This window comes from Opisthocomus hoazin, chromosome 1 (genome assembly GCF_030867145.1).
Source record: "Opisthocomus hoazin isolate bOpiHoa1 chromosome 1, bOpiHoa1.hap1, whole genome shotgun sequence".
Taxonomy (NCBI): domain Eukaryota; kingdom Metazoa; phylum Chordata; class Aves; order Opisthocomiformes; family Opisthocomidae; genus Opisthocomus; species Opisthocomus hoazin.
Window position 1 is genome coordinate 87,185,362 of NC_134414.1, and position 26,625 is coordinate 87,211,986.

General features: G+C 42.8%; 1 protein-coding gene across 3 annotated transcripts in view; it reads right to left on the reverse strand.

Moving 5' to 3' along the window:
* ARHGAP6 (Rho GTPase activating protein 6) overlaps nucleotides 1-26,625 on the reverse strand; it is a 343,056-nt gene that overhangs the window by 56,027 nt on the left and 260,404 nt on the right. For all 3 annotated transcript variants that reach the window (XM_075428390.1, XM_075428397.1, XM_075428408.1), the window contains exon 2: nucleotides 9,643-9,802. In XM_075428390.1, the coding sequence (XP_075284505.1) occupies nucleotides 9,643-9,802 (160 nt within the window). The remainder of the gene's footprint in view (nucleotides 1-9,642; nucleotides 9,803-26,625) is intronic.

Below are 26,625 nucleotides of genomic sequence, written 5' to 3' on the forward strand. Positions count from 1 at the left end.
TCTGATCTGTTAAGAGTCCCAAATCTCAATATTCAACCTTAGATACACCAATCCCATATTCTGAAATTGATACTGGAACAAAGATATTGCACCAAGTCAACTTGAAAATATGGGACTGAACTCTCATGCTAATAGCCTTCCCACAAAAACAATGAAGTTTGATAGCATTGCTGTAATATTCTACTGAAGCATGGGTAAATACTGGGATTCCTTTATTAATTACAACAAAAGAATAACATATGAAAAATAAAAAATAAAAAATTAATTCTAAGGTTCTTGCCTAGCAGAACTTCTAAACCGAGTGAGCCCAGGCCTCTGAAGCCTGTCCTAGTGCACACACAAACAAAAGCTCCCTTGTCAACTTTCTCACAGCTGAAATTCTGGCCTGAAATAATTCAGGAGGTTAGAAACAAAAATGTTTAATGAAGAAAATAATGAGATTCTGTAAAGGTCTGTGAAAACCCTTGCTGAGCCAAATTCTGCTCAATTCACATTAATATTTCCAAACTTTAATAGGAGAAATCAGCATAATTTTTCATTTCTTTCCCCTTTTTTGAGAATAAAAGAGAACTAAGTAGCTATCCTCTACCTCAGTGTCTCATAACTGACTAGTCCTACAACCTTCTTCATCGCAAGAACCCTTTCCCATTTCTGATCCTTCTGGGTCCTTTGAATATCTTCACCTTCCCCATCTTCAAGAGTCACTTTGAATGCATTGTCCACTTAAGGATGAACATTAAGACACCAAGAGTCCTCGTGAATTCTGCAAGCTTAAGCTGATAGCTCTGCTGATGCTACCTTAAGCTGATAGATCTGCTAAACGAGGATTAAACATAGCTATAAAATGATTCACTCTCTGAGCCCCTATTCTTATTATGGGATTCAGGGGACACTTCAGTCCACACATCAGTGGGGCAAGGGGCTGCCCTCTCCTAAAAGAAGGTCTTTTGATTTGTTGAACCTTTCTGGAACTAAGGGGCAATGATCGTATCAGCTGGGCTTCATCCCACTGGTCACCACTTCTGCTGTACTGAAAAGCCTCTCAGTGGTTAACTGGTTAACCCATCCACACTAGTCCTGGGTCTCGCTCACTGTTCCACTTGCCCTTGACTTGTGCAGAGACCAAGGTCTGGTGGCCAAAACCACTGCACAGCTGTCTACATCAAAACAGAACCTTGATTCATAGCTGGAACTATAATGTGTGAATGCAATAAAAACGTAAGTAGTCTTCCTAGTTGTAACTACTGCAATGACCACCCTTCAGCAGAAGAATAAAGATACCTCTCTCTCTATTTTTTTATTATCAGCCCATTAAAAGTACTTCTTTCCAGCAGGTAGTTTCAAACATGCAGCTGCAATATTCAGCTGCAAGCTGTAAAACAATAGTCTCCAGGCTGATACATATGAGAAGGCTTCACAACTTTTATTTGATGTCTTAATGAACAATCATAGGCTGCCCCAAGCTTGTCAAAACCCAATCAAAACAAAGCTAACACATGAGCAGATCTGCACTCTCTGTGCCTGTTCTCCCTCTCTGCCGTCTGAAGTCAGTTTTGAGTCTGAGTTGTACCATGTGGGCAATGGCAGCGCACACCCCTTTACAACACCTTGCTAATTTAGCCTGGTAACTCTCAGAAGCACCACTGTGGCCTGACCATTAACGAGGCAGGGAGAGAAAATGGGAGCAGCTTGGTCTGTGTGTTCTCAGTTGCTATGCTTGAACTATCACACAATCTCTGCATGAGAAAAACTGGTACCTACCAGAATAATTATCTGCCTACTGCTTTCTTCTTCCTGCAGAAGCTCAGACTGCGAGGCAGGCAGCCTGTGCTCCAAAAGTGGGAGGCCGCACATGAATCAGTAACGACTGATCATCTACCCACAAAGAGCAAAACAAATAATCACAAGTGGCAACATGGAGCATGCTTTTATAATACAAATATGAAGCCTGTGAATAGGCTACTGCAATTTTGTGTAAAAGAAGAAAATCTTCTGTCTACTTCTTCCCCATCACCTATTAAGATCCCTTTCCTCCCCATTGGACCAACGTCTTTACCCCCTCTTCCCAAGCGGTTCCTACCGATGCCGTGTCCCAGCCCTAGCAGCCAGGATCGGACAAGCATAAGGGGAACGTTTTCTTCTAACACCAATCTGCGGCAGTGCTGTGGTAGCAAGCACTACTGGTGACACCTCTGCTCTACAAAAGTAAAAGCAGTATTCAATAGACATGAGTAGCACTACAGATATTTTCTGGCACTTGTCCACAAATCCCCCCAGGTCTGTCTACAACTTTTCGAAGAAATTCAATGGAAGAACATCATATGCACTTTTGAGGAGTCAACAGCACTTACTAAATTGCTTTCCCAGACCCAACTTCAGGCACCAGCTCTTCTCCTTTATCAAGAAGTCCACCTGTATTTAGCTACGGAAGATGCAAGAGGAAGGAGGATGGAAACTCCCGGGAGGAAATTCCTAGCCCACAAGACTTCTACATGCTCATAACTCTAAGTCCTGCTAGCCACAACCTTTCCCCAGAGTTCTGGAGATGACACTTGGTGTGATAACAGTGCATGAGTTTTCTATCTTGCTGCACAGACACATACATGACATGCTGCTTTTGCATCCCAGGACAATGCAAGCAGCTAGCTTGCTATTGCAGTAATAATGCAACTTACCTAAATATACCCAGATGCTTACTGTACTATAACGTTGCCTAAGTGGCTACAGCACAGGACAGTATTACCAGTTAAAAATACAACTGAGCAACTTCTGGAACTGCAAGAGATCTATTCATCTCAAAACATCAACCGTTATCCATTATTCTTTGTTGACACTATGAAGAAAACACATCCTGCTCGTGCTGTCACAAGGGACAAAGCGACAACAAATAAGAAAATCCATAAATCCGAAACATCGTTGATATATGGGGATTTGAATGTGGCCATTTCTATACAAAGACGTAGATCAGACATCAAAAACTTGTTGTCAAGAAGACCAGAAGCAAAGATGCCGTTTCTATCTGAGTTACTACCGATATTAGCCAAATTTCTGCCTGTCATTGTACAGATAAACAAATGCATGAGAAGACATATATCGCTCCTATGCTGCTGCACTACCGAGATCAACAAACATTCCTCAGGCATGTGGTAGCTATCAAGAACATCAACATCAGGAGAGGTCAAAACTCAGATGGTAAGACAATAATTCAGCCAGCCTACAGGAACAACAAAGACAGCTGGACTCGGCAGACAGCAGTCATAACACCATTTTAATGACAGTAGAGAGGCCTCTTTCACAGAGGTGAGGAGGGGCTGGCTCTGGGGCACCCAGCAGCCCCAGGACACAGCACTGTAGGGAACCTGGCCTGAAAGATTGATAGATCCTACCCTCTTCTCCCTGCACCCATATCCCTGTGTTGTCCTTCCCTTCCAACACGTGAGTTTTCGAAGAAGAAATGAGAAATCAGTATACGAGAAATCCAGGCCCAATAGTTCAATCTGTACAATTTGTTAGATCAAAGAAAAAAGAAGCTAACAGACAGAATTTCAAGCTTCTAAGCATCTGCTGAGTATCCAGTCTGGCCCTTATTTTCACTGAGATGCACCGTCATTTAGCATGAGCCACTGTTTACAAGTCGTTGGTCAGCTTACAGTCTCACGAGCTTAATCACGTGCTAAACCACTTCTAAGCCAATTTCAAGTAATACTTTTGGGGACTTTTCATGGGATGGTCAAGCTTTCTAGAACAATTCAGCTACAGCATGTCTACTTCTCTGAACACTGTGAGTACCTACATATTCTTCTCACTTCTCAATAGATATTTCCCCAATTTTCACAACAACAAGAAGTCAGTGCCTATAGATGCCTCAGAATATAGGCCATGCAGATTCAACAGTCTGCAGATAGTATTTATCTTCCAGTCATCCTCTCATCTTCTCTTTTTCCATAGTAGTATTTATACAGGCTTCACTACTTCTTAATTATCCAGGTGTCTCCCCCTTGTTTATCTACTTAACAAGTGACCAAAAAAAGCAGCTCAGCCAGTTATGTTTGCATGTCCCACTGGTAAATGCACATCTACCTACGCAATATTCAAAATTAGTATTGAGCTCCCCCCCATCCCCTTTATTTATCCTTTCCCTCCACAACTCCTCCAGCCCTGCTGCAAAGCCAGGCAGACAGTAGCACATCCTTCAGGGGCTGGCAAGAACACGAGCAGTCACAGGTCTCTCCTTGAATAAAGAGAGGTGAAATCTGCAACTATGACCCCCGACTCCCAAATCCTACTCAAGTCCCCACCAACAGGTTCACATTGTATCTTAAAACCCAACCAGATGCTCTGGGTTGGGTTTTGTGTTGAACTGGGGTTGGAGCCCTAATTCCTCATTTGCTCTAACTGATCAGGCCCTGCAGTGCCTACCAGCGCTCTCAAACACAGTTTCAGTGAAGTGGGACAGGACTATGAAAGGGAGGAGAGCTACAATCGTGAGGAATTTCGGAAACATCCGATCAAACCTCATTCAATACCTCCTCTGCTCAAGAGATACCTGGAGCCTAAGAACAGAAGAAAACGAGCTCCTCTCCTGCTCTGATCCCAGTCTGACTTTGAAAAAGCTATCTGACTTCAGCGACCACTTTTTTGTGGACATGCTGTAAATGGTTCATTTTTCTCACTACTTGTGTACAACGGGACACATAATTGGAAAGTCACCAAAATGGAAGCACACCTAAAGTGAATTTCATCACAGCTTTTTCTTCTCCTACTATAAACAGAAGACTTACTTGCCCGAAATGAGAAAAACACAGTATATTCTAACCAGCAACTGTAAAGAGGTGTCACCAGAACTGGACTGTTGTGCCATTCAGAACGTCAGACAGCAAATGAAAAACCTCACACAGAGTAATTGCATCAGTAGAGAAACTGTGTAACGCTCTGCTTGGCAATGATAGCCTCTTGCAACTTAACACCTAAATCCAGAGCGGGGACAAACCATTCTTGGTCTAGTTTCAGGTGATGGATGGGGGAGAAGCATGAGAGCTGAAAAAGATGTTGGTTACAGAAGCTGAAAGACAGATACGAGGCAGAAAAACACGAGAACAAGAAACAAACCTGAAGCATCTCTGTCACACCTAGAAGCACAGAATGGACTGGGTTGGAATGGACATTAAAGATCACCTAGGTCCAACGCCCCTGCCATGGGCAGGGACACCTTCCATCAGATCAGATTGCTCAAAGCCCCATCCAACCTGGCCCTGAACACTGCCAGGGAAGGGGTATTCACAGCTTCTCTGGGCAACGTGTTCGAGGGCCTCACCGCCCTCACAGCAAAGAATTTCTTCCTTATACCTAATGTAAACCTGCCCTCTTTCAGCTTGAAGCCATCATCCCTCAGTACAGTTGGCCTTCTGGGCTGCAAGCACACACTGCTGCGTCATGCTGAGCTTCTCATAAACACTAACTCTTCCTCAAAAGTTTCTCAGAAACAATAACTCTTGATTAATTTTAACTCATTCTAATTGCCTACTGCAGTGCAATCATAGCACATTTTAAATGTCATGCTGTTTAAATAAATTCCTGTTGGAGGTGGTTGCCTCTCTGTGACCACAGAATATTTAACTAAGAGATGTCGGCAATGCTTTTCATTAACGGTAATGGCTGCAATGCAGCGAGAGGGATTACATACGCGATATTACATTCGACGCATTTCTCTACAAGTGTGGGAATAGCCAGATGTGCCCTAAAAGAGCTAACAACTGCACTGGCTATGACAAAAGAGGCTTCTGAGCATCGTAGGACTGAAATGTTATGAAGAATCAACCAATAATGGCATGCGTAACGATAAGGCAGATGCTTCTGTACTCTGACTGAACTTCCAGGCAAGTACGTTTGGCACAAACACTCATTACCCAAGAACAATGAATTTTTACTTTCCACTATACCTATGCCAGTAAATGCAATTACTCACATGCCTCCAGGAAGCAAATGCCCAGCAGGCATGAGCATGTTCTAATGTCATCCACTCACAAATTTTGAAGAACAGTCAAAGAACCACAAAGAATTCCAACTTTTAAAACAGCTTTCTGTATTTTCTAATACATAGATTGTCCCACTAACTTCTGCTCCTGCATATCATGCAGCATTCCCTGAAGTAGAAGAGAGCTGTAGAGCACGTCTTCCTATGCCTAGATCTTTTCAGACCTAGAGAACTCCTCCAGCTCTCTCAAACAGACAGTACTAGTTCTACGTGTCACTTTTTTTTTTTTTTTTTAAAACAGAAAATGTTTAACTGTCTTCAGTCTGTTTTCAACTTGACACGCAAATGGCTGTGATGGAGTTTTATTCTATTTGTATTCCTGAAGTCCGAAGTGCCAGAGCCAGTTTCACACTACTAAAACTTAAAATTCTCCTTTTACAGTTTGGTGATGTTAGCAAATCATCTGGATGGCTACCTGTACCCTCTTGCCATACGTTTTCATTCCCTATCACTCAAGAGTGATGAGAACACGAGCTGAACTTCAGAGTGTCTCTGCAAAGGCCCTACATCAACCTGCAGTTACTTAAGAACACAGCAGATTCTCCTCCTCCTACCAAAGCGCCAGCACATATGCAGCATGACAGAGCGACAGAACAGTTATTATTTATACCTACTGCGATACACCAAAATTGGTCCCAGACTTAGAGACAGGATGGACAGTTAAATACTAGATGTATCTTAATTCTAGCTATTACTTTCACTTCCTTCAACAGATGGTACTACAATATTTTAAAACTCAATTGCATGGGCTATTCACTCACCCTGCATACCTTCGAACACAGAAAAATTCATGATCTGGTCATTCAGAGCAAGTATGTAGATGTGAAATAATTTGCCTCATCAATAATCTCATTCGTACATCTAACCTTAATAGCAGAACAGAATAGCTATTTTATTTCTCATCCAAACCAAAACACAAAATACATGAAATGATGGGGCCAGCAGTAGACATGAAACATGAGCCTGGCTTGTTGACTTTGTGAAGTACCTTTTATTTGAAATTGCTTCATCATTATTCTTATTTAATTTTTATGTTTAAAATCACACTTTTCAGACTCGATATATCTAAAATTAATCACACATTATATATTTACCCACATATATATGTGCTGTGAAAATAAAAACTGTTCTTGTGTGAGATCTGAACATGAAAGGTTCAACAGTTCCTAGTCTGCAGGCCCTGGCAGTATTGTGCCAAGCTGTCTGTGACTCCAAAGGATCTTGCAGAGCTAGGGTGGGTGGACTGGAACGAGACTCTGGCTTTCCCAGACAGCTGGCCTTTCATGGCAGTCCCAGCAGGAAATGGCAAGGAGAACATAAAAATAGTATTCACTCTCCAAAGCTCAAACTTTCTGAATATGGCTCAACATTCAGATGGAGATCAGTGATGAGAGGGGTCTGCACTGGGACCAGTATTGTTTAATATCTTCATCAGTGACACAGACAGTGGGATTGAGTGCACCCTCAGCCAGTTTGCTGAAAACACCACGCTGAGTGGTGCAGCTGACACGCCTGAGGGACAGGATGCCATCCAGAGGGACCTGGACAAGCTGGAGAAGCAGGCCCATGTGAACCTCATGAGGTTCAACAAGGCCAAGTGCAAGGTCCTGCACCTGGGTCGGGGCAACTCCTGCTATCAATACAGGCTGAGGGATGAAGGGATTGAGCAGCCCTGCCCAGAAGGACTTGGGGGTACTGATGGTGGCAAAGCAGGACCTGACCTGGCAATGTGCGTTCCCAGCCCAGAAGGCCAGCTGTATCCTGGGCTGCATCAAGAGAAGTGTGGCCAGCAGGTCCAGGGAGGTGATTCTGCCCCTCTGCTCCGCCCTGGTGAGACCCCACCTGGAATCCTGCATCCAGCTCTGGAGCCCACAGCGCAGGATTGGAGCGGGTCCAGAGGAGGGCCACAAAGATTATCCGAGGGCTGGAGCACCTCTCCTGTGAGGAAAGGCTGAGAGAGTTGGGGCTGTTAAGCCTGGAGGAGCAAAGGCTGTGGGGAGACCTTACTGCAGCCTTCCAGTACCTGAAGGGGGTCTGTAGGAAAGATGAGGAAAGTATTTGATTTTCAGCAGGACTTGCTGCAATAGGACAAGGAGTAATGGACTTAAACTAAGGGAGGGTAGATTTAAACTAGATACAAGGAAGAAATTTTTTACTATGAGGGTGCTGAAACACTGGAATGGGTTGCCCAGAGAGGTGGTAGATGCCCCAACCCTGGAAACATTCAAGCTCAGGTTGGACGTGGCTCTGAGCAACCTTATCGAATTGAAGATGTCCCTGCTCATTGAATGGGGTTGGACTAGATGACCTTTAAAGGTCCCTTCCAACCTAAACTATTCTATGATTCTACGAATGTGTATACTCTATTGTCTTGGATGGTATTACCTCCACATGTGCATATTCATCTCCCATTGGAACTGAGAGTGGCAGTTCAGACAACCAGAAAATATTGCAGTGTCTTTAGTGATCCAGTTCCTCCTATAAATTGATGGAACATTTTTTGTGAGACCAGGGGAGTTGTGGTGGGGCTTGAAGAAGTTGATCGTACCCAACTGATGCCTTGCTGTGATTGGTAAATTGGACTTTGCTGGTTTTGGCAGGAGTTTTCTGTAAGTCCTAAAAAGTTCACAAATATGCAAGCTGATGTCTTTCACATTTGTTCTTTCACTTTTGTTCTTTTCCACACCATTATTTTCATAGACTGGACTTTTTTCTGCTTAACTTTGATTCATCAAAAAAACTGGTCCTGCAGCATCACTGTCTATGCGCTACCACACAGTACCCCTGCTCATAGCCCAAGCTGAGAATTCAGTGGTTCCTTGTTATTCCTTAAATAAGTATATAACAACTGGAAAAAAACAACAGGAAAGCCAGATTTGCAGATGATTGCACAACAGCTGTCTTTGGTAGGCTTATCTCCTACAGGAAACAATGGAAACTTTTGCATTAGTTTTAGTGAGGTTTAGGTTTACTGTTCCACGGTCACCTAAGTATGGGTCTACTACGTGCATGTATCCTGCATCAGGATTCTGGTAGCTGAGCTTCTCCTTTTCAAGTAATCTCCTATTCCTTAGGAGTTCAATGTTTTATGCTAAAATTAACTTGTTTTCTACGAAATAAGCACCGCTGTCTCTAGGAAAACTTGGGTAGGATTTATCTTAGTTGATGCAGATGTCTTCACTGTCTGCCTGAGCGAGTGATACTTGGCTTCCTCCAGAGCCAATACAACACAGAGTGAAAATGCCACTTCTATGGCATGATCTATCTGACCTACACAGATGTGTACTTTCGGATGTCAGGAAGTGTGAGAAAAGCCTTTTTCTTTCAACTGAGCATCAACACATCCTAGCGTGAATAAGTCTGACTGAGATTATCTACCCTGTAGACATCTGTCCTTTATCAGATGATCCCATCCCAGGTGGCCTGAATTCTACACACCAGACAAACAGCTTTACTAGTCATTCTTATGCTGTTACTGTGTTTAAGCAAAAATGAAACAGAAGACAATGTCTGTGGAATAAACAATGCAGTGTTTTCTCCCTTTTACTGCTGTGATACCAAGTCAGGGGCTTAACAATCTAAACAGAGCAGGTTTACAAAGCCCTTACCTTTGGGGATAGTGATCTGACAGCCCAGGTCACAGTCCTGCTGCAACTGATAAAAAGCCACTTCCTGCAGCCGAGCACGCTCCAGCTCCGAGAGGCTCTGGACGGGAACTGACTTCAGCCGAACGCTGCGCCCTGACATGCTGTTCCAAGTGAAATCACCCTGCAGGAAATCAAATGGGAAAATATGAAGCATCATATGGTATGCATGGCTTAATAAACAGACCCATCTCTTTTACTACTAGGAAAAACAACACAGGTCCTCTTTTCTAAAAGGCCATTTTCTTGGACATCTCTAGTCTTTCAAATATCTTTGTTTTCCGAAGAGCAGCAGTCCTTAAAAGGAGCACACACATGCAAAACAAAAAGTCAATGCTATCTGAAATCATTTAACCAACCATTGTTACAAAAATATTAGGATTCTAGTAATTAAAAGCACAAAGCAGGGGAAAAAAGCCCTCGTCTGTTTTTCCCAGTTTGCTTTCTCCGTACAGCGCACGGTCGTCACTTCATTCCTCTCGCCACACAGTCAGACAAGCAGACCTCCCCAGGTCCATGAACAACACACGTTTTACCTCCCTCAGCTTGCTAATCCCATGCCACTAGGCAGCTCAGGGAGTATGCAGGCAGAGCCCCTTCTCTTTTCTGACACATCCCACCCCCTCCTTATGACGATATTGTGTTTAGACCAAGATCGACTAAAGGACAAGCTGTTTCACATTTTTGAAAAGCCATAATAACAATGTGTGTGTTCAAATTTATACAGGAAAACAACATGAAATATGCCACATCTCTGTAAGGTACCAATTATGCTTGGAAAGCAAATCAAAAGCTTTAGCCGTACTATCTCCCACCTGCGATAACATATACAAAAAGCTATTCTCTTAGCTACTATTTAGCTTGGCTGAGAGAAGTAATCATCAGTCAAAGAGAAGTGCAACCACACAGACAAGCTTGAAGGCTGACAATTAACATTAAGCAAGAATTTCAGAATTCATCAAAGCATCATCAAAGAGCGCACTTTAGCACTACAGGGAGAGAAAGAATTTGTTTTTCATTCTGTGTTAAAAAATAAACATCAAAGTTATCAGTAGGTATAACCTGATGCAGCTGTAGATAATGGAAAAACTCTCATGTACATCAGCTGAGCTATGAAGACAAATCCACCAACCTGCCCTTCATCACAACATGGCAAACTTACAATTAATGAACTTCACTCTCATTTTAAGTGCTCATTTTCAGTTTAAATTCAACATCTGTCCCTTCACTGCATGCTCATTTTTCACCATTCACTTATAATTCATCTTTTCTGCATATACATACACACACAGTCAAGGGATGACCATTGACTTTAAAAGACATTGACCAAAGCTCCTTATTATGAAAATCAGTAAAATTTGACTTTATTTAGCAGCTATGCATTCTATTGCATGCAAACGTCTTTGTGCACATTTTCATTTATTTTGCCTGTATGTGTACGTGTATATGTATGTGCACGCATACAACCTGTATATACATTTGTGTATACACACAGATATACATACCTATATACACATATGTGTGTGTATTCACATTCACACACGAGACAAAAGTCATTCACAAATATGCAGCACCATCTAGCACTATAGGTCAAAGGAACTACACATTAAACACCATTTCTTATGATGCACGAAGTATGTTTGAGTTCATCAAGGAAGCTTTGGAAGCTTTTTTCATAGTATTTTTTTCCTAAGTCATTAGGCAACCATAACAAATACAGCTGTTACCTCAATATGAACAACCGCACATCTGTACACTCAATGCATGTACTACGCTCGGTATCTTTATGACATTTATATATACAGGGGCCACATATGCAAACTTCTGCGCTAGCCCAGTATTTGACTACTGGAATTTATTCCTTCAGTTTTTCCCTCTTTATCTGTTCTTGCTCTTATAGTGCCGTACTATTGATTAGCTAGGTTTAGCAATCTCAAACTAAAGGTTTGCACAGTGACACAAGCCGAGCTGATGAGCTTAACTCAAGCAAAACCAAAGCAACAAGTCATATAAACCTTATTTGCAAAACTGCAAGTAAACATTTACATTTTTTAAAAAGCTGTTGTCATTTATAGATAAAAGTGATCGAGAACAGAATCCACAACCAGACAATGTATACTAAGAAACTAATTCCTTTCCAACCCTGATAATGCAAAAGCAACTTTACAAGTACAGAAGTATGCAATTCAATCCTCATGAACATATAACGTACAAAATGTTCTACAGTCAAAATAGTACAGAGAGAGAAATACAGGTCTTTGTGGTAGAGTTTGGGGGGATTTTGTCTTATCTGTTTCTCTGAGATGAACATTTCCATAAACAAAAATATCACTGACACATCTACCATAAAAAATTTCACACTGAGTTATTTAATTGTGAAACAGGAATGTGAAGCAAAAAGAATACCCATTAGAAAATGTTGAAGTAACAGAATATTGAAGACTAAACTTTTCAGGTCATGTGGAATTACCACAAGTAAAATAAATATTCCTTAACTGAATTTTGCACGACAGGAATTATTGCCTCTTTTCGGGTAAAAATGGCCAAGGGCAAACCTAACTCTGGAGGTATCTCCACCTCCTCTGCCTTATCTCTGGGTTAGCTCTGCAACTGCAAGCAAGCAGTGAGCTGTACCACTGCAGTGCCGCAGCTCAACTGTTGGCCCAGCCAAACCAGCTGAACTCAGAGAGACAGGGCTTGCTAGCTCTGGTACAGCCCTGCATTAATACTGTGCTTTGGGGAACCCACTAAGCCTCTTTGCACAGAGCTGTGCTGCTCTGCATGAGCAGAACAGCCAACTCGGCACTGGCTCAGGAATCCTACCCAGGCTAATTTCATCCTAACGTGGGAACACCTCACCTCACTTTTTTTACAGGAGATGAAGGGTTTAAGACCAAGTGAAAGAAGAAAGCCCCCAACAAGATCATGAGGGCTGTTCCTTCCGACCATTTTTTTTTTTATTCTGGCAATCTGCAAGCTCCCAGTATGTCCCTGGCACTCACTGTGCTGGGCCCTCTCTGGCTGAAAATGGTGGGGTGGAAGCTCTGCACCACTCAATGCCACAACAGGTTGCTGAGTAGCCATAAAGAATGTGAAATCACTCTGTCCAGTTGCTGTGCACTAAAGAAGACATTCCCCTTTTACACTCCATGGGTTTGATAAAATCTCTGCTAGGTCACGTTAACATAGGTTTTTACTATGCTAATGGCACACATGACTAATTAACTAAAATATTTTTGGAAGATCATGCGTTAGGGCCAGTGAAATCTCCTAATCTGCTAAATAAGCAAGAGGCTCAAGAAATGTTTCCTTGAAAAAGTCTGTTGTATTTGGCAAATAAATATCACTGTCTTCTATGAGCCAAAACACAGTATTTGATAATTTAATCTATTCAGACTCCCATGCTTCGCATGACACAAGGTACATTAAAAGCCCGATCTTCCTTCTAAAGCACTCTACAATTTTACATACACCTTGTCAATTACTGCAAAGTCAACCAGGCTTGGGAGAGGTACGGAAAAGTCAAGCTCCCTCGGAGAACCGGTGCCGGTGCAATGACATCAGTCACATCTGCCTAAAGCTATTCTCCACTCTGTGGGGCAACCAAAGGAGGGAAAGAGCAGGACAGACATGGAGAGTATTTTCTGTTTCTCTCTCCATGTGAGGAGGCACATTTCATCAGCCTACTTCAACATCAGCCTAGTATCACTCCTTGCAGAAGCTTAAGAGGAGCCAAAGATCTTTAAGCACAGGCAGAGTGACTTGGTTTTTCATGTGCTGCATATGTTTTCGGACATACATATATAGCTTCTTCTCTATTGTTTAGATTGTAGGTCAGAATATGACCTGCAACTGGCTCCTTCACCATCAAGACAGAAAAAAAAAAAAAACAACACAAAAACAAACAAAGAGTGCACACAAAACTATTGCTCTGGGATAAAGCGATCAGCCTGATAGGACACAAACTGCTAACTGCACGGGTGCTTTCATAACTGACTTTTACAAAACCTTAAACCAGACTAAAAGCCTTCTCTGGTTTCTTCTACCAACCAGTCATATCTTCTCCTTCACAAGTCTCCTGCTTCAGCTGCATTTGCTCTCTCCCACTAACATCTAACATCTTTCCCCCACTCAACCAAATAGTTCACTTATCGGGCAAGTAACTAAAATACCAGAGCAGATGACTCGGCAAAGGAGATGACTGATTAACTGCATCTTGTGCCTTTGAAGAATCTGTCCACTTTTCCTGTATTTCGTGTCCACAGTCACAAGCACATTTTCAATAAGATGCACGCCGCAGTTTTACTAATATTCTTTCAAGCACTTATTTTTTTTTAAATGGGCTGGATGTTCAGTGACTCCAAAGTAAGCGTTACACTGATACATCCTGCCTTAAGTAACACTATGCGCTTAAATTACTCTTAAGCGTGTGTAGGCTATTCTTGTGTACCTGATCTCTTTCTCCTGAGCCTCCAACACAGTCTTTCAGATGCCTCTTAGTGAAGTTGCATTCTTCTGTCCTTTGTACAATACAGAAACTGGCTGACAGTGCCTGCAAGGAATCTTGAATGTAGGCGCCAGTCTACGGGTGATGATCAACCTCTGTTGGTCTGCCGAGTTTTAAGCCTTAGCGAGTAATGTGGATTGTGCACAGGGTGGGAAATAAGAACCCACACACGACGGTTTTAGATAACACGGACTGTAGTTCAAAATGGAGAAACCAATTTTTATCTTACTGCATTGTGGTTATTGTTACCGACTTTAGTCTGTACTTCTTTACGTAAATGCCATGATCAGATTAGATGTCTACTTTTCATTAGTCTTTTGCTCAAACCCATTTGAAACCACTAAGATCAAAATCAGTTATGTCTACTTGTTTTTCTCCTACCCTAGCAATGGTTAGCTACATGCTTGTATTTAGATGGGTCTCCACTGTAAAAGAATTCAGTATTTTTGCACATGAAAAGATTATATTGCAAATAACATGGCAAATATAGCATTACAATGTCTTAATTCTGTTTGCTTAATTACTTCTTTAAGCTTCATGAAACCGCCTATCATTGCCACTTTATAAACCTTTCACTTACCTTGGTCATTTATTTTAACTCTCTCTAAAATTATTTCCAGACTCCTTAGGCATAAACTCTCACAATCTGACTGTTGGTACAGGTAATCCCTCTCTTCCTCACTTCCCTGGTGTTGCTGTCAGTATGACCCAAAACCAGTTCTGAAGTGAAAGCCAGTCACTCCAGTGCAGCTACAGACTCTCATCACATGAAATCAATGTACAGAATGCTGCTCCTGGACAGGATAAGAATAAAGAAGAAGGGGAGACCAGCTACATTAAAAATCCATTTTAGCACTACACGCCATCAAAGATCATGTGGCCTGTCCTTTACCAATGCCATCCTAGATAACCATCTGCAGATTAAGGAAGAGTTAGGAAACGACGGGATGGTACGAGCGTGCTACAGCCCGACTCTCCCTGCCACCCCTTTCCAGACGCTCCTCCACAGCCAGCGCAGCTCACGACAGGCAGCGCGCTGGTTTCCAGTCAGCACCACGACACTCTGCAACCGAGGCTGCCCCGGCATCTCCAGCACAGCAGGCGTCACACAGCTGCTCCCAAGGGACTGTTACTGTCCCAAAAGACGACAAGTCTTTCAGATTAATGAAACGGCATCTTAATACTAAATACGAAGCAGCACGAGACTTGCTGCATGACACTGAAGCGTTCAGAGGAAGAGATCTGAACATGGAAGCACACAGCATGGGGCCCCAACAATTAATCTTCATTAAGAAAGACTGACTTCATTAAGGTTGTTATCTAGGGTGACATCCTGTTCCCCTTGACGTCAACAGCAAAATTATTAATATAATGTCTCTGCGACGAAAAGAGTAAATACAGTCCAGATGATCCTATGTTACAGTTTGGAGCCTTGCACTAAATCTGCCTTACCTCATGCTATATTGTACTTCTGTGTACTAAATAATGCATGTACAGAAAAAAGCTATTAGTTTTGTCAAAAAGATCATACTTTACACAACAGTGGTTTATATATCAAAACTATTTAATGGCATTTAACACAGTCACAACGCTGCCAAAGACAGACACTTCCTGGCTCCCAGCTAGCATCCCGTCTCATTCCCAAGGCTGGAAATCCATGCCCTTGGGATCAGTACTGCAAGACAACCCCTGCGGGACACTGGAAAGCTGGTATTCCCCACAGGGGAGGCAGAATTCACACCCACAGCAGAAATATTTCAGCTAGTAAGATGGCAGGAACCTGTGCCCAGGTAAAGACACACGTTTCAGAATATTACAATAGTGATTCCCATTTACCAGGGGAGAAAAAAAGCCCTTCTAAATATAGCCCAAGGGTAAACAGGGAGCGGAAGAATGAGCATGCTTTCACTGCAGTATTAAAATTGCTAAAATAAAGTGAAAAATATTTCCTGTTCTTCTATGATCAACCTCTCTAAGTTTTCCAAATGCCTCGGGATACTATTTCATGTTTAGAGTATTTAAAAAGCATTCTCTTAAAAAAATTGATGTGGAATGGAGATGTATTTCATTCCGTCTCTGCCATTAATAAACATGAATGATGTACAAAGGTATTGCCTAGCAAAATATTCACCCCTAACAGACCCACTCTGTACTGAACTTTCTTATACATCCAGAAAACCAACCTTCAGAAGTTAGAAAGCTCCACTGAAATGCATCAAAATACATTTCCAGATTTTCTGAAATTTTTACTGCAACAGATACTAATATTCTTGGAGGAATTTATCCAGCAGCTCCACAATTAAGGCCAGAAGAGGACAAGGTCGTTTTCAGAGACAGAGCACCTTAAAAAGCCAAGATGGAACTGTAAAATTACAGTGAAAATTTCACAGGTCTTCACATAAACTGATTTTTGTATACTTTTCTTAATAAAAGAGAAATAAGCCATACTGCAACACTCAATTTTGCTGCAGGTACATGCACAGCTGCCACAACCATCACTGCATGCAATAACAAGCTGAACGGCAGCAACTAAACCATCCCAGACCACAGTAACGGGCTACACAACAAAAGCCAGCGGTTTCATGAATCTCCACACAAAAGATCTGGGATAGCCTGGGTTCAAAGGAGCATTCTTATCCCTTTTATCAGTTCACACACTACATATTTTGAAGACTGGTCCTATGTTTTTCTTAAGCCTTAAAACGGTTTCCTGCTTCAGCAGGAATAATGTGAACTCTGCAAGCTAATGGCAGCTGACCCCAAACCAAATACAATAGCTGCAAAAGTATTATTTTTAGTGGCAAAGTTGCCTTAAATAGACCCCGCTCCAGCTTCTGCAACCAACACTAACATGCTCCCAACAGCCCTCAATGTTTAACTGCTTGTGAAGCTGAATGACGACCCACAGCCCGTGACACACCAAAGAATGGCACGTCCTCTCAAGTCCTCTCCGAGTTTTCCTGTGTCCCAAGTCACAGAAAAGCTGGGCTCTGTCCCGACGACCACCTTTGCTCTATACTGCAGATTTCGGTATCCATTCATGCCATGAACGCCACCCATTCATGTTACGCTCTTAATAAATATTTCCAATGAGATTTTGAATATTATATAGTGCTCTTTCTCCTAAGCCTAACAAGATTGACGTCAAGCATATGAAAATACAAGGCTGAAACCATACGTGAAACGCATTTAAACAAGTTAGATTAAACAAATATCATCACATGTCCTATTTGTAGCTTTACTGGTCCTGAAGTAGTACGTAATGCCCTGGTGAAACAATAAGGATCTCTGCTAGCACAGCACAGAAGTTAACCCTTTCTCCATCCAATACTAAGTATTAATGTCACTGCAGCCAGTGCCTTGAACAGTTAGGAGTGGCATCAATTTCTATTATGTTCAGTATAAAAAATAAAATAGCAACATTTCAGAGAGAAGTAAATGATTTACTACTTGAAAGAGAGAATGCATGTGAGAGAGCACACACTGTCATTTCCAAGCATGCAAAAATCATATCAGCCCTGGTACTGTATACAAGGCTAAAAACATGTATTTGACTACTTTAGATTACATCCTGGATTTTGAGCTTTTAAGCTACATGTAGATTACATTATCTGAATTGAGCATGTCGTCAGAATCTCATAGTGAAGTAAAATAAAATAATTAATTCCATGACCCCAAGAACCAGGATCTGACTAATAGTAAAGCCCTTAACTCAATACAAACCCCTATTATTGTTTCAAGCAGTTCAAACTAGCATTTTCTATAAACTGGTACTTCTTACAGAAAGGGTTTTGAGTCTAAGGAAAATGAGATCTGTTGCGCTTATGGAAAAATCGCCATTCTGACTGCCTACATACCAGGTCTGGCTGGAAAACACTTCTAGGGATTTTTCCTTCTTTTGGAAAGGGAATGGAGGTGGGGGTGATTTAGCTGATAGGAACAAAATGCAAGACATCTCCAAATATTTACATTTGGAAGCAGAGTGAGAGCTCTCAGTTACTCAGCTAAGATACAGAGGACTGAAGAAAAGGTCTGTAATACCAGGTTTAGAGCAAGGGCCTGAACCAGGCTTTACCGCATCCCAGGCAGATGCCCTAATCAGGACACTACTGACTACTCTAAAATCTACCCCCGCTACTATACTGAGCCATAGTAGAGGCTGTCAATCTCTGCTACAGCAATTGCTATACAATGCTGTACTGACGCTGTACTAATACTCTGCAATACCAAAGCCCTAAAGCAATTAGTTTTTAGGGATTAGGAGTTTTCACTTCACTTACTACAGAAGCACTCCACACTTTCATTTTGGTTTTATCACTCTCACCCTATGTTCATACACACAAGCATTACCCTGTTTCACACACTGATGTCAGGCAGCCTGGCAGAAGTCTGGACTGCTGAGTCGCAGCGCTCTGCCAATCTACTCCAATTTACTGGTTCTGTGTTTCTTGCTTTGTATTGAGTTTTGTTTTTTTTTTTTAAGATATGGGATATCAAATTCCACCCACACCGGCAGCTGTTTTGATGACTGTCTTGCTCTCCTGAAGACCTTGCAAAAACAACTCTGTATAGAAAAGTTCAGCAAATACAGAACGCCTAATAATTAGTGAAAATACTGTGAGCACAAAGAGGTGGCTTTGCACTCACTAGCATTATCATTACTTTTCATATATGTAATTACTTTTCTTCTCTTTTCTACGTATTCAAACAGTGCATGTTCTCTTCTTGCAATGTACAGCAAAGGACAATACTTCAGCTATTGAGAAGCATTACTTCAGCATTTCTCATAAAAATTATCCTGTTTGCACACATAAATCCGCTGATTTGCCATTAAGTTAAATACCAAACAAGAGTTTAAATATTTTTTAAGAAACCACCTCAGCTACACTGGAACTATCCAAACTGCTCTGAATGAATAAACAGCTATTGGTCAGACTGATGGATCAGCGTGCATGCCTGGAAAGACCACTAAAGAGCACGCTGCTGCTCATCATCGTCTGTTAACATGGAGGCTTGTTAAAAACGTAAAATGGATCCACACAAATAAAACCACTGTGCTGCAACATCCATTTTCAGGAGAAGGGTACGTTTTGTAAACTGCCCCTCCAACCTGAGGCACCCCAAGTTCAAACTGTGTGCCTGCCAGACAGTCCACGACTTCTTTCTTTGTTTTTTAAGCAGCACATTTACTTTGGACAGAGAAGGGGAAAAAGAGCCCATAAAGTTCCCACTGTTATGAAAAACAGAAACAATTGCTAGAGTTACAGGCTCCTCACAGACCAAGCCAGAAGATGAACAGATCTGGGTCTCTACTTTCTTCTACACAGCTAGCCCGAGTTTAAAAATGCAACTCTAACACGGTCACGGCCGTAAAACCTGATGCTTACAGGAACTGTTCTTCGCCGAACTGAACCCATGCAGCTGCAGCTGTCATGCCACCAGCTTTCAAGCAGCCTTTACCCTCAGCATAGTTTGCTCACAGCTGCCTGGGTTATAGACCCTTCATGCACAGGGAGTACAGAAAAGGACAAATGTGTCACCGCAGACTTCAAAGCAAGCCACCTGATGAAGTCATGTAAATACAAATCAGCCTAATTATGCAGTTTGGTTTCAAAACGTTAATGTCACTTCTCACTCCATGGTTTCATTCCTCTCGGTCTAACTATGAAAACAGGCAAGGTCATGGAACTGGTCTGAAAACAAACAGTATTCGAGGGTTCTCAGTTCATTGACGGATCTCCAGAGCCTGGTAAGTGGTAAGCAGTGCCAGTTTTTTCCCCCCCACTGAGTCAATGCTGCTCTCTTCTCTTCAAAGGTAACTAAAGCACAAAAAAATTAAACCCGTTGTCGCCATGAACACCACACTCAGCACATGTTCTCCATCACGCTTGTCTCTACCACGCTACGTACAAGACTACTCAGTCTCCTTACCCATTAACTAAGTTCCCTTGCGTCTTCAGTGTCCTTTAGTATTTGATCAAACCAGATTTGAATGAAGAACTTGAATCTGACTACACCGTTTCATGGAATGAGGTAAGAACAATGTCGTTGTCCTGAAGCCGCGTACCAAGCATCCGAGAGAGCGCCCAGCTGGAGCAGCTGCCACTCCCAGGACACCTTTTGCTGCCAGACTTCGTTAATCTTAGGGGGAAAAAAATGATCTTTTCACTTCCCTGCTTGGAAGGAAGCCAAGAGCCCGGCCCAGGGGAAAGCCCAGTCACACGGACAAGTCGTGACCGGGTTCCCCGCTTCTTACGCCGGAGGAGTTGCCCTGAGACTGTGCAAAGAGTGGTGAGGAAGGGGCTCGTCTCCCCTCAAAAGCCCTGTGTGAGCTCAAAACCGACCATAACCGCCCAAACTCTCCCTGTCAGGAGTAGCCGAAAGTGCTGGACGCAGCTGCCTGGCTCCCGGGAGCACTTGGAACTTCTGCCTGACCTTCTCAGGCAGTTAGTTTGCAGCTCTTTAAAACACCTTTGAAAACTTTCTGCTCGAATAGGCAGACCAGCTATATTTATAACACGGCTGACACCAGCAACACAGAGCCTGAGCATTTTACACAGTTTGCTAGGGAAAAAAAAATCCTTGATAAAGGCACTGCTTCATAAATAACGTCTGTCGTGTTTGCAGTCCCCATACACAACGCTGTCATCCACAGCGCGTGGGCAGGGAGCGTAGGAGACCTGTGAAAAACAAACAGTGAATCACCAGCGATTCTGATGGCAGCTCTGCCCTGCGCGGCATTTCACCAAGCCATCATTCAGGGCGACGACTTTGCTTCTCGGCTGGCACGACTCCGCGCGCCGCCCGGCTGCTCGCAGAACAGGAGGCACCGCGGGCCAGAGTTCACGGCAACGGCAAGGGAGAGGATGCAGACGCTTTTTTCACAGATTCGCTCGGATGCTTCGCGCACCTCTAAGCCGAGGCAGGCTGAGCAGGGAACCTGCTGGGGTACGAGAGCCTGCGCTCAGGGCCCAGCAACACACGCAGCCCTTCCCGGCTGGGCATCCGGGCCACCAGCGCCTGCCCGGCAGCAGCACACACAGACACTGGATGTCCCTAATTTTGGAGCCTTAACCCAGAGCCCAGGGAAATCAACGCCCAGGCCTCAGCGTTCTCAGTGCCTCTTAGATCAGGCACCAAATCCTCGCATCGCGCAGCTCCTCGCCTCCATTTCCAGTCTCTTTCCACCTCACTACCCAGACCTGAGTGGTGCAAAGGACAGCCAGCCTGCTGCACACCAAGCATCACACCATACAAGATTTCCAAGGGAAAAAAAAAAACCGTCTTGGCTGCAAAGAGAGCTGAACAGCCTTCTCAGAAAAGTTCTGTCAGTGACTGTGCTCACTTCCCAACACAAACCCAGGGCACTGAAGTTAGGTTTAGCTCACCCCATCAAAACGCCGTAGCCAGGAATTTGTGTCCGGCGAGTCACCTCTTAATCACGCTGTGTATTTGTAGTTCTTGCATTCTTTCTTCAAAAATTAGTTTCTTTAGCCCTTGTGCCATTACTCTTTGAGTACCCTCTAACAGGGATTCTTCTTCTTCCTCATTTCAAACTACTTTTTTCAGGAATGCACAGCCTTATATTTAAAAGAAAAGCTATTCAGAATGGAATGTCCTATATACAAAATGTTCAGAGTTTATGGAGAGGCCATACAAAATATACCCTATCAGCAAAAAAATGGGAAAAAACCTAACTACTTCTGTTGTCTACTTTGGAATCATTTCTTCCCAGAGCACTCAAAAATATTAATCTTGAAATTTCAGAATGAGCTTGGTGCAAACTCTCATTGGCAAACTGGTTAAGTGATTCTCATATTGTAACTTCATTATTTACAGATAAGTAGTATGGAACGTTTAATTTATTTCTTTGTTATGACTTGACTCATTCAGGAGGGGCACAGGATTAGGAGAACCAAATTAGCAGGCAGCTGAGAATTCCTCTGGCTGATCTCTTGTTAGACCAATGACCAATACTGGCCACAAAAGCCTCATGGGACTGTCAAAAATAGCTTCAGAAACAGAATTGACCTAAAATCTCATTTTTTCAGTGGAAAAAAATCAGGGTTTTGTCTTGAAAACATAGGAAAGATATGTTTCCTGTGTAAAAAAATGATGGCTTTGTCAAAACATTCAAAAGAGTTTGCAGCTAAGAAATATGTTTTCAGTCCAAAACGCTCTTGGGGTGAGCTGCAATTCAAGGGCCTTGCGTGCCTGGCTACCCTTCCCCTCGGGAGAAGGGATCCCTGGGACGGACCCCTTCCTTCACCTCCAGGGACAGCACTGCACCACCGAAGTCCCTTATGTTTCATTAAAAAGAACCTGGGGTACAAAAAAAAAAACCCTGCAGAATAGCTTCCAGGAGACACAGCAGAGCTATTTTGAATAAAACCACATTCCATTTTTGTATTTCCACAGAAAGTAATTGAAAAATGCTGACTACTTTAGCTTTTCCTGAATTCCTTTTGAACTACAGTGAGGAGCCCCAGAGATAAACTGGGCATCCAGTCATGCAAGGTTATAAGCATTAAGCTTGGATGACACAGTTCACTCCGAAATAAAAATAAATAAGAGAAGTGTAACAACCTCGATCAGATTTATGCTTCATGTGATCCTATGACCTGTGAAAACATAGAAGTGGTAGCAAGCTGCATATGCAAAAAAGGCACTTTAATTATATCTGAGCTGTCTGGTCCAGTAACCACAAAACACCCCATCTGCGCCTGAGACTGTCTGCGTGTGCCTCAGAAACTCTAAAAAGCAGAAAGCAAATAAAAACCAATTAAATATATTTAACTTATGCTTTTTTATCTCATGATTTTAAGTGCTACCTATTTGCAGAAACCTATGACTCTAAAGTAGATGACGTAAGTACACTGACAAGTTATATTAGGCTCTAATAAAAGCCCATACAGTGAGCCAGATTAAGAAAGAAGGGGCAGCATCATTCCTGTTTCTAGAAAAGGAAAACCTCAGAAGGAGTTGCAGAGACTTCGGTAAGCCAATGGAGATTTGGAAGAAAAGCACTCTCAACCCTGGAGGAACCAAAGCTGGGTTTGCTCAGACATGCTAGTGCTGCAGTGATCTCTGAATAACAGCAGAAGAGGACGCTCTATTTTTCCTCTGAGACTTCTGAAAGCAGTCAGCCACATTCTGAGTCACTGTCATATCTTGAAAACCCCACTTCACAGTTTTGCTTTTATAAAAGCCAAACAACGTTTTTTCCCTTTATTGAAGTTCTCCAATCCCCACGCGTCGAGCGGCGTTAGGTACAGCCCATACCTCACCACCTGGAACCACAAGGGCGAATTCCCATCCAGATTTCCCACTGGCAGAAAGCAGCGCACATACAGAACTACGGATTCAAACGATGCTTTGGAAAACGCTGCGCGAGACTTTAAAAGAGGATCCATCGAGAAGCGGGTGCAGCCGGGACGTCGCCCAGCTCTGGGAGGGAGCCGCACAGCCCGGGGGAAGCGCGCAGCAGCTCCCCACACACGGCGTCTGCAAGGCTCCGAGCCCCACTCCCGACAGCTTACAGAGCGCAGGCCCTGCTCCCAAAGCATTCAAGAAGACACATCTCCATCCACGACCTCCAAATGAAAGACATCAACATAAACAAACTCCGAGGCAGACTGAAAACCTCTTTTTAGATGAATGAACTGCACAAAAGCTTTCCAATGTCCTCTCCTTACCCCCCTCTTCTATTTCTTCTCTTCCCCTCCCTTCTCCCCCACATGCTTTTGTTAGTGACTGCGAAACACTTTCTGCTCCTACTTAAAATTTTGAACGGCAATCTAGCAGACGTCCCAGATCCAATTATTTTAATCTGTCTATGTTAAGTGGCCACAGCAGCTGTTTACCTCCTCTTATCAACATTATTAATACTGTAATTAAAATATACATTAGTCAGCTTAAAGATCCACATAAACCTCTTCAAATTTTACTTTCCATTATTGATTGAGGAAAGTGCTTAGTGGAACAAGAAGGAACCAAGAGTGTAGGTTTTAAGAGCCGGTATGAAGCTCTTGCTCAAAAAAAAAAAAGGCATGCAGACAATGAAGTCAAAGAGCTTTCCCTCCAATATCCCTGTAAACTCAACACCTGCTTGCCAGGCTAGGTTTGCTGCTGGGTCTCACACTATCGCCATACAGAGTTCTCCACCCCACAGACACGTAGCAGCACAGCCTATTGCTTTTGAACTTTTATCAAACTCAACCAACATCGAAATAATCACAGCATTTCAGCTTACTGACAAAGTTTTCTGTAACACAGAGGTCTAGAGAACAAATTCATTTTGAGGTTTACTGGATCTAAAGAGTTCTTATCTGCATTATGCCCTTCAGTGACCTAAAGGAGATTATTTGATACAGCTCATTAATAATGACAAAGTTTATTCAAGGGAAACTCAAGCCATAAGCCTGTATTTTGAAATAAGAGGGATTATACACTAAAGGATCATTGCAATGTGCTTCTAATGGGCTGTGGATGAGTTTCAGTTGATCGCCTTAGACGCACTCTTTATTCTCTGAACCCCCAGGGATCTCCTACAGGAGCTGCTGCCCTGGGGGGCCCCACCATGCGCCAACGTCCTTTGGAAGTTACACTCACGCACGTATAATTACATGCACATCCTCATGTAAGGGTCCAGCCCTTCAGCAAAGTCACCCCAGCAAAGCAGCAGGACTTCATAAGCTTAGCTGCAGCACAATTTCCATTAGCTGAAGTTGTGGCTATTTGTTCAGAACCAGAGTAGGACAGAAAAAAAAAACCTGATATAAATAAAGGTCTTTAAGAGCCTTTACTCGGGTCTGAAGAATTCAACAGCTGCACCCCATTCAAAAAATGGAACAGAATAAATATCCTCAGCTACAAGAACAACTTTCAAGGGGCCGAGGTGAAAACTGGGTACATTTCTAACTGAAGACACTGGTTTTCAAGTCATTTGTAACACACTCACATTTCACAGTGTTTTTACAAATTAACTCTGTGATATTTGGTATTTGCTTTAAAGCTTCATCTCCAGGAGGTATGTGAAAGTACAGGCAGATCCCAGTGTAAGTATTTACGAACGGAATACATAAGGCATAGGTAAAGTTCCAGGCGCTGCAGAGAGAAGCCTGCAGGTGTGGCTCTCTGCACTTCTGGGAAGGGAGAACCCGAGAAAAGGAACTCAAATGCACTTTTTCATTTAATCTGATGACTTTAAAGCCGTTTTCATCACTCTGCTTTTCTTGAGACCCCAGTGGTTCCTCCTTTGAAGCATGCAGCTAGAATTCCTGGCGCCAGGAAAACCGTGGGCAGCTCCCCAAGCTGCTTCTTCCCCAGGGGTAACTGGGCTGCGGCAGGATGGGACCGGCCAGTTTCTGCTGGTGGCAGCTGTCTCGGGCCACACCGTCCCGACTGCTCCCGCCCCTCTCCGAAATTCTGTATTCGACTCCCTAGTTATCCACCCAACGCAAACTGAAATTTGCCTACGTGTTATTTTCTCCTAATACAGCTCTGGGTCACACAGAAGCATTCAGTACCTTACAGGACTGACACAAATAATGAAATACTTGATCCTGGCTGAATAAATTATATACGCTGTACACAAGAGACATTTCGGTAAAGATGGATACAAATACCCAATCATACTTGCAGATGGGAACTGGGGGAATAATAAAGAATGAAGCATCTGTTAAATGTATAACTTCATGTTTATTATTGCATAGAAGGCGACTTCCCTTACACTCCTCCATTCAAACCCTCCACTGAATAAACATTAATCATGCTTTTCTTCTACGACTGCTCGCATAACACAGAATTAATGAAATAACGTTACTGCTGTTATTACTTTTATTATCATTACCCATGCATCATTCACTTCCGAATGAATTAGCTTACTCTTGAGGAATCCCTTAGACTTTGTGAAGTTTTACCCTTTCCATTTGACAGAGTAATTAAAGCCAACAATGGCAAAAATGCTGAGTAATTACGGATGTTTCAAATGTTGACAGATGAGCTATGAGGTAGACCAGACCTACAGTGGGATTGCTTTCAAAATTCAGGCATCTCTATCTAACTAGACATTTTAAGTACCACTTCCAACCAGTGGCAAGAAACAGGAACTTTTGGGGAAGCAATTAATTTCATTTCTTTTGCAGAGATGAGAACAAAACTCCAGAAATGCCTTTTTCCCCATTTCCTCCCATCCAGGAGGGAGCATATGGTGGCCAGCTCAGAGGTGTATGACTACACTGTGGCTAAATTGCAGACATGCAGTGAGATGAGCCAAATTCCTCCCTTAAATACCATTTTCCCTGGCTGCTGAGCACCAATGCTGTCCTTCAAGCTCTGACCTTTGCTAGCAAGGCAACAAGAACATGACGAACACACAGATGCTTGACAAAACACAGGGCTTTGTGGCAAACTTGTCAATAAATTTCCCACAGCTGAGC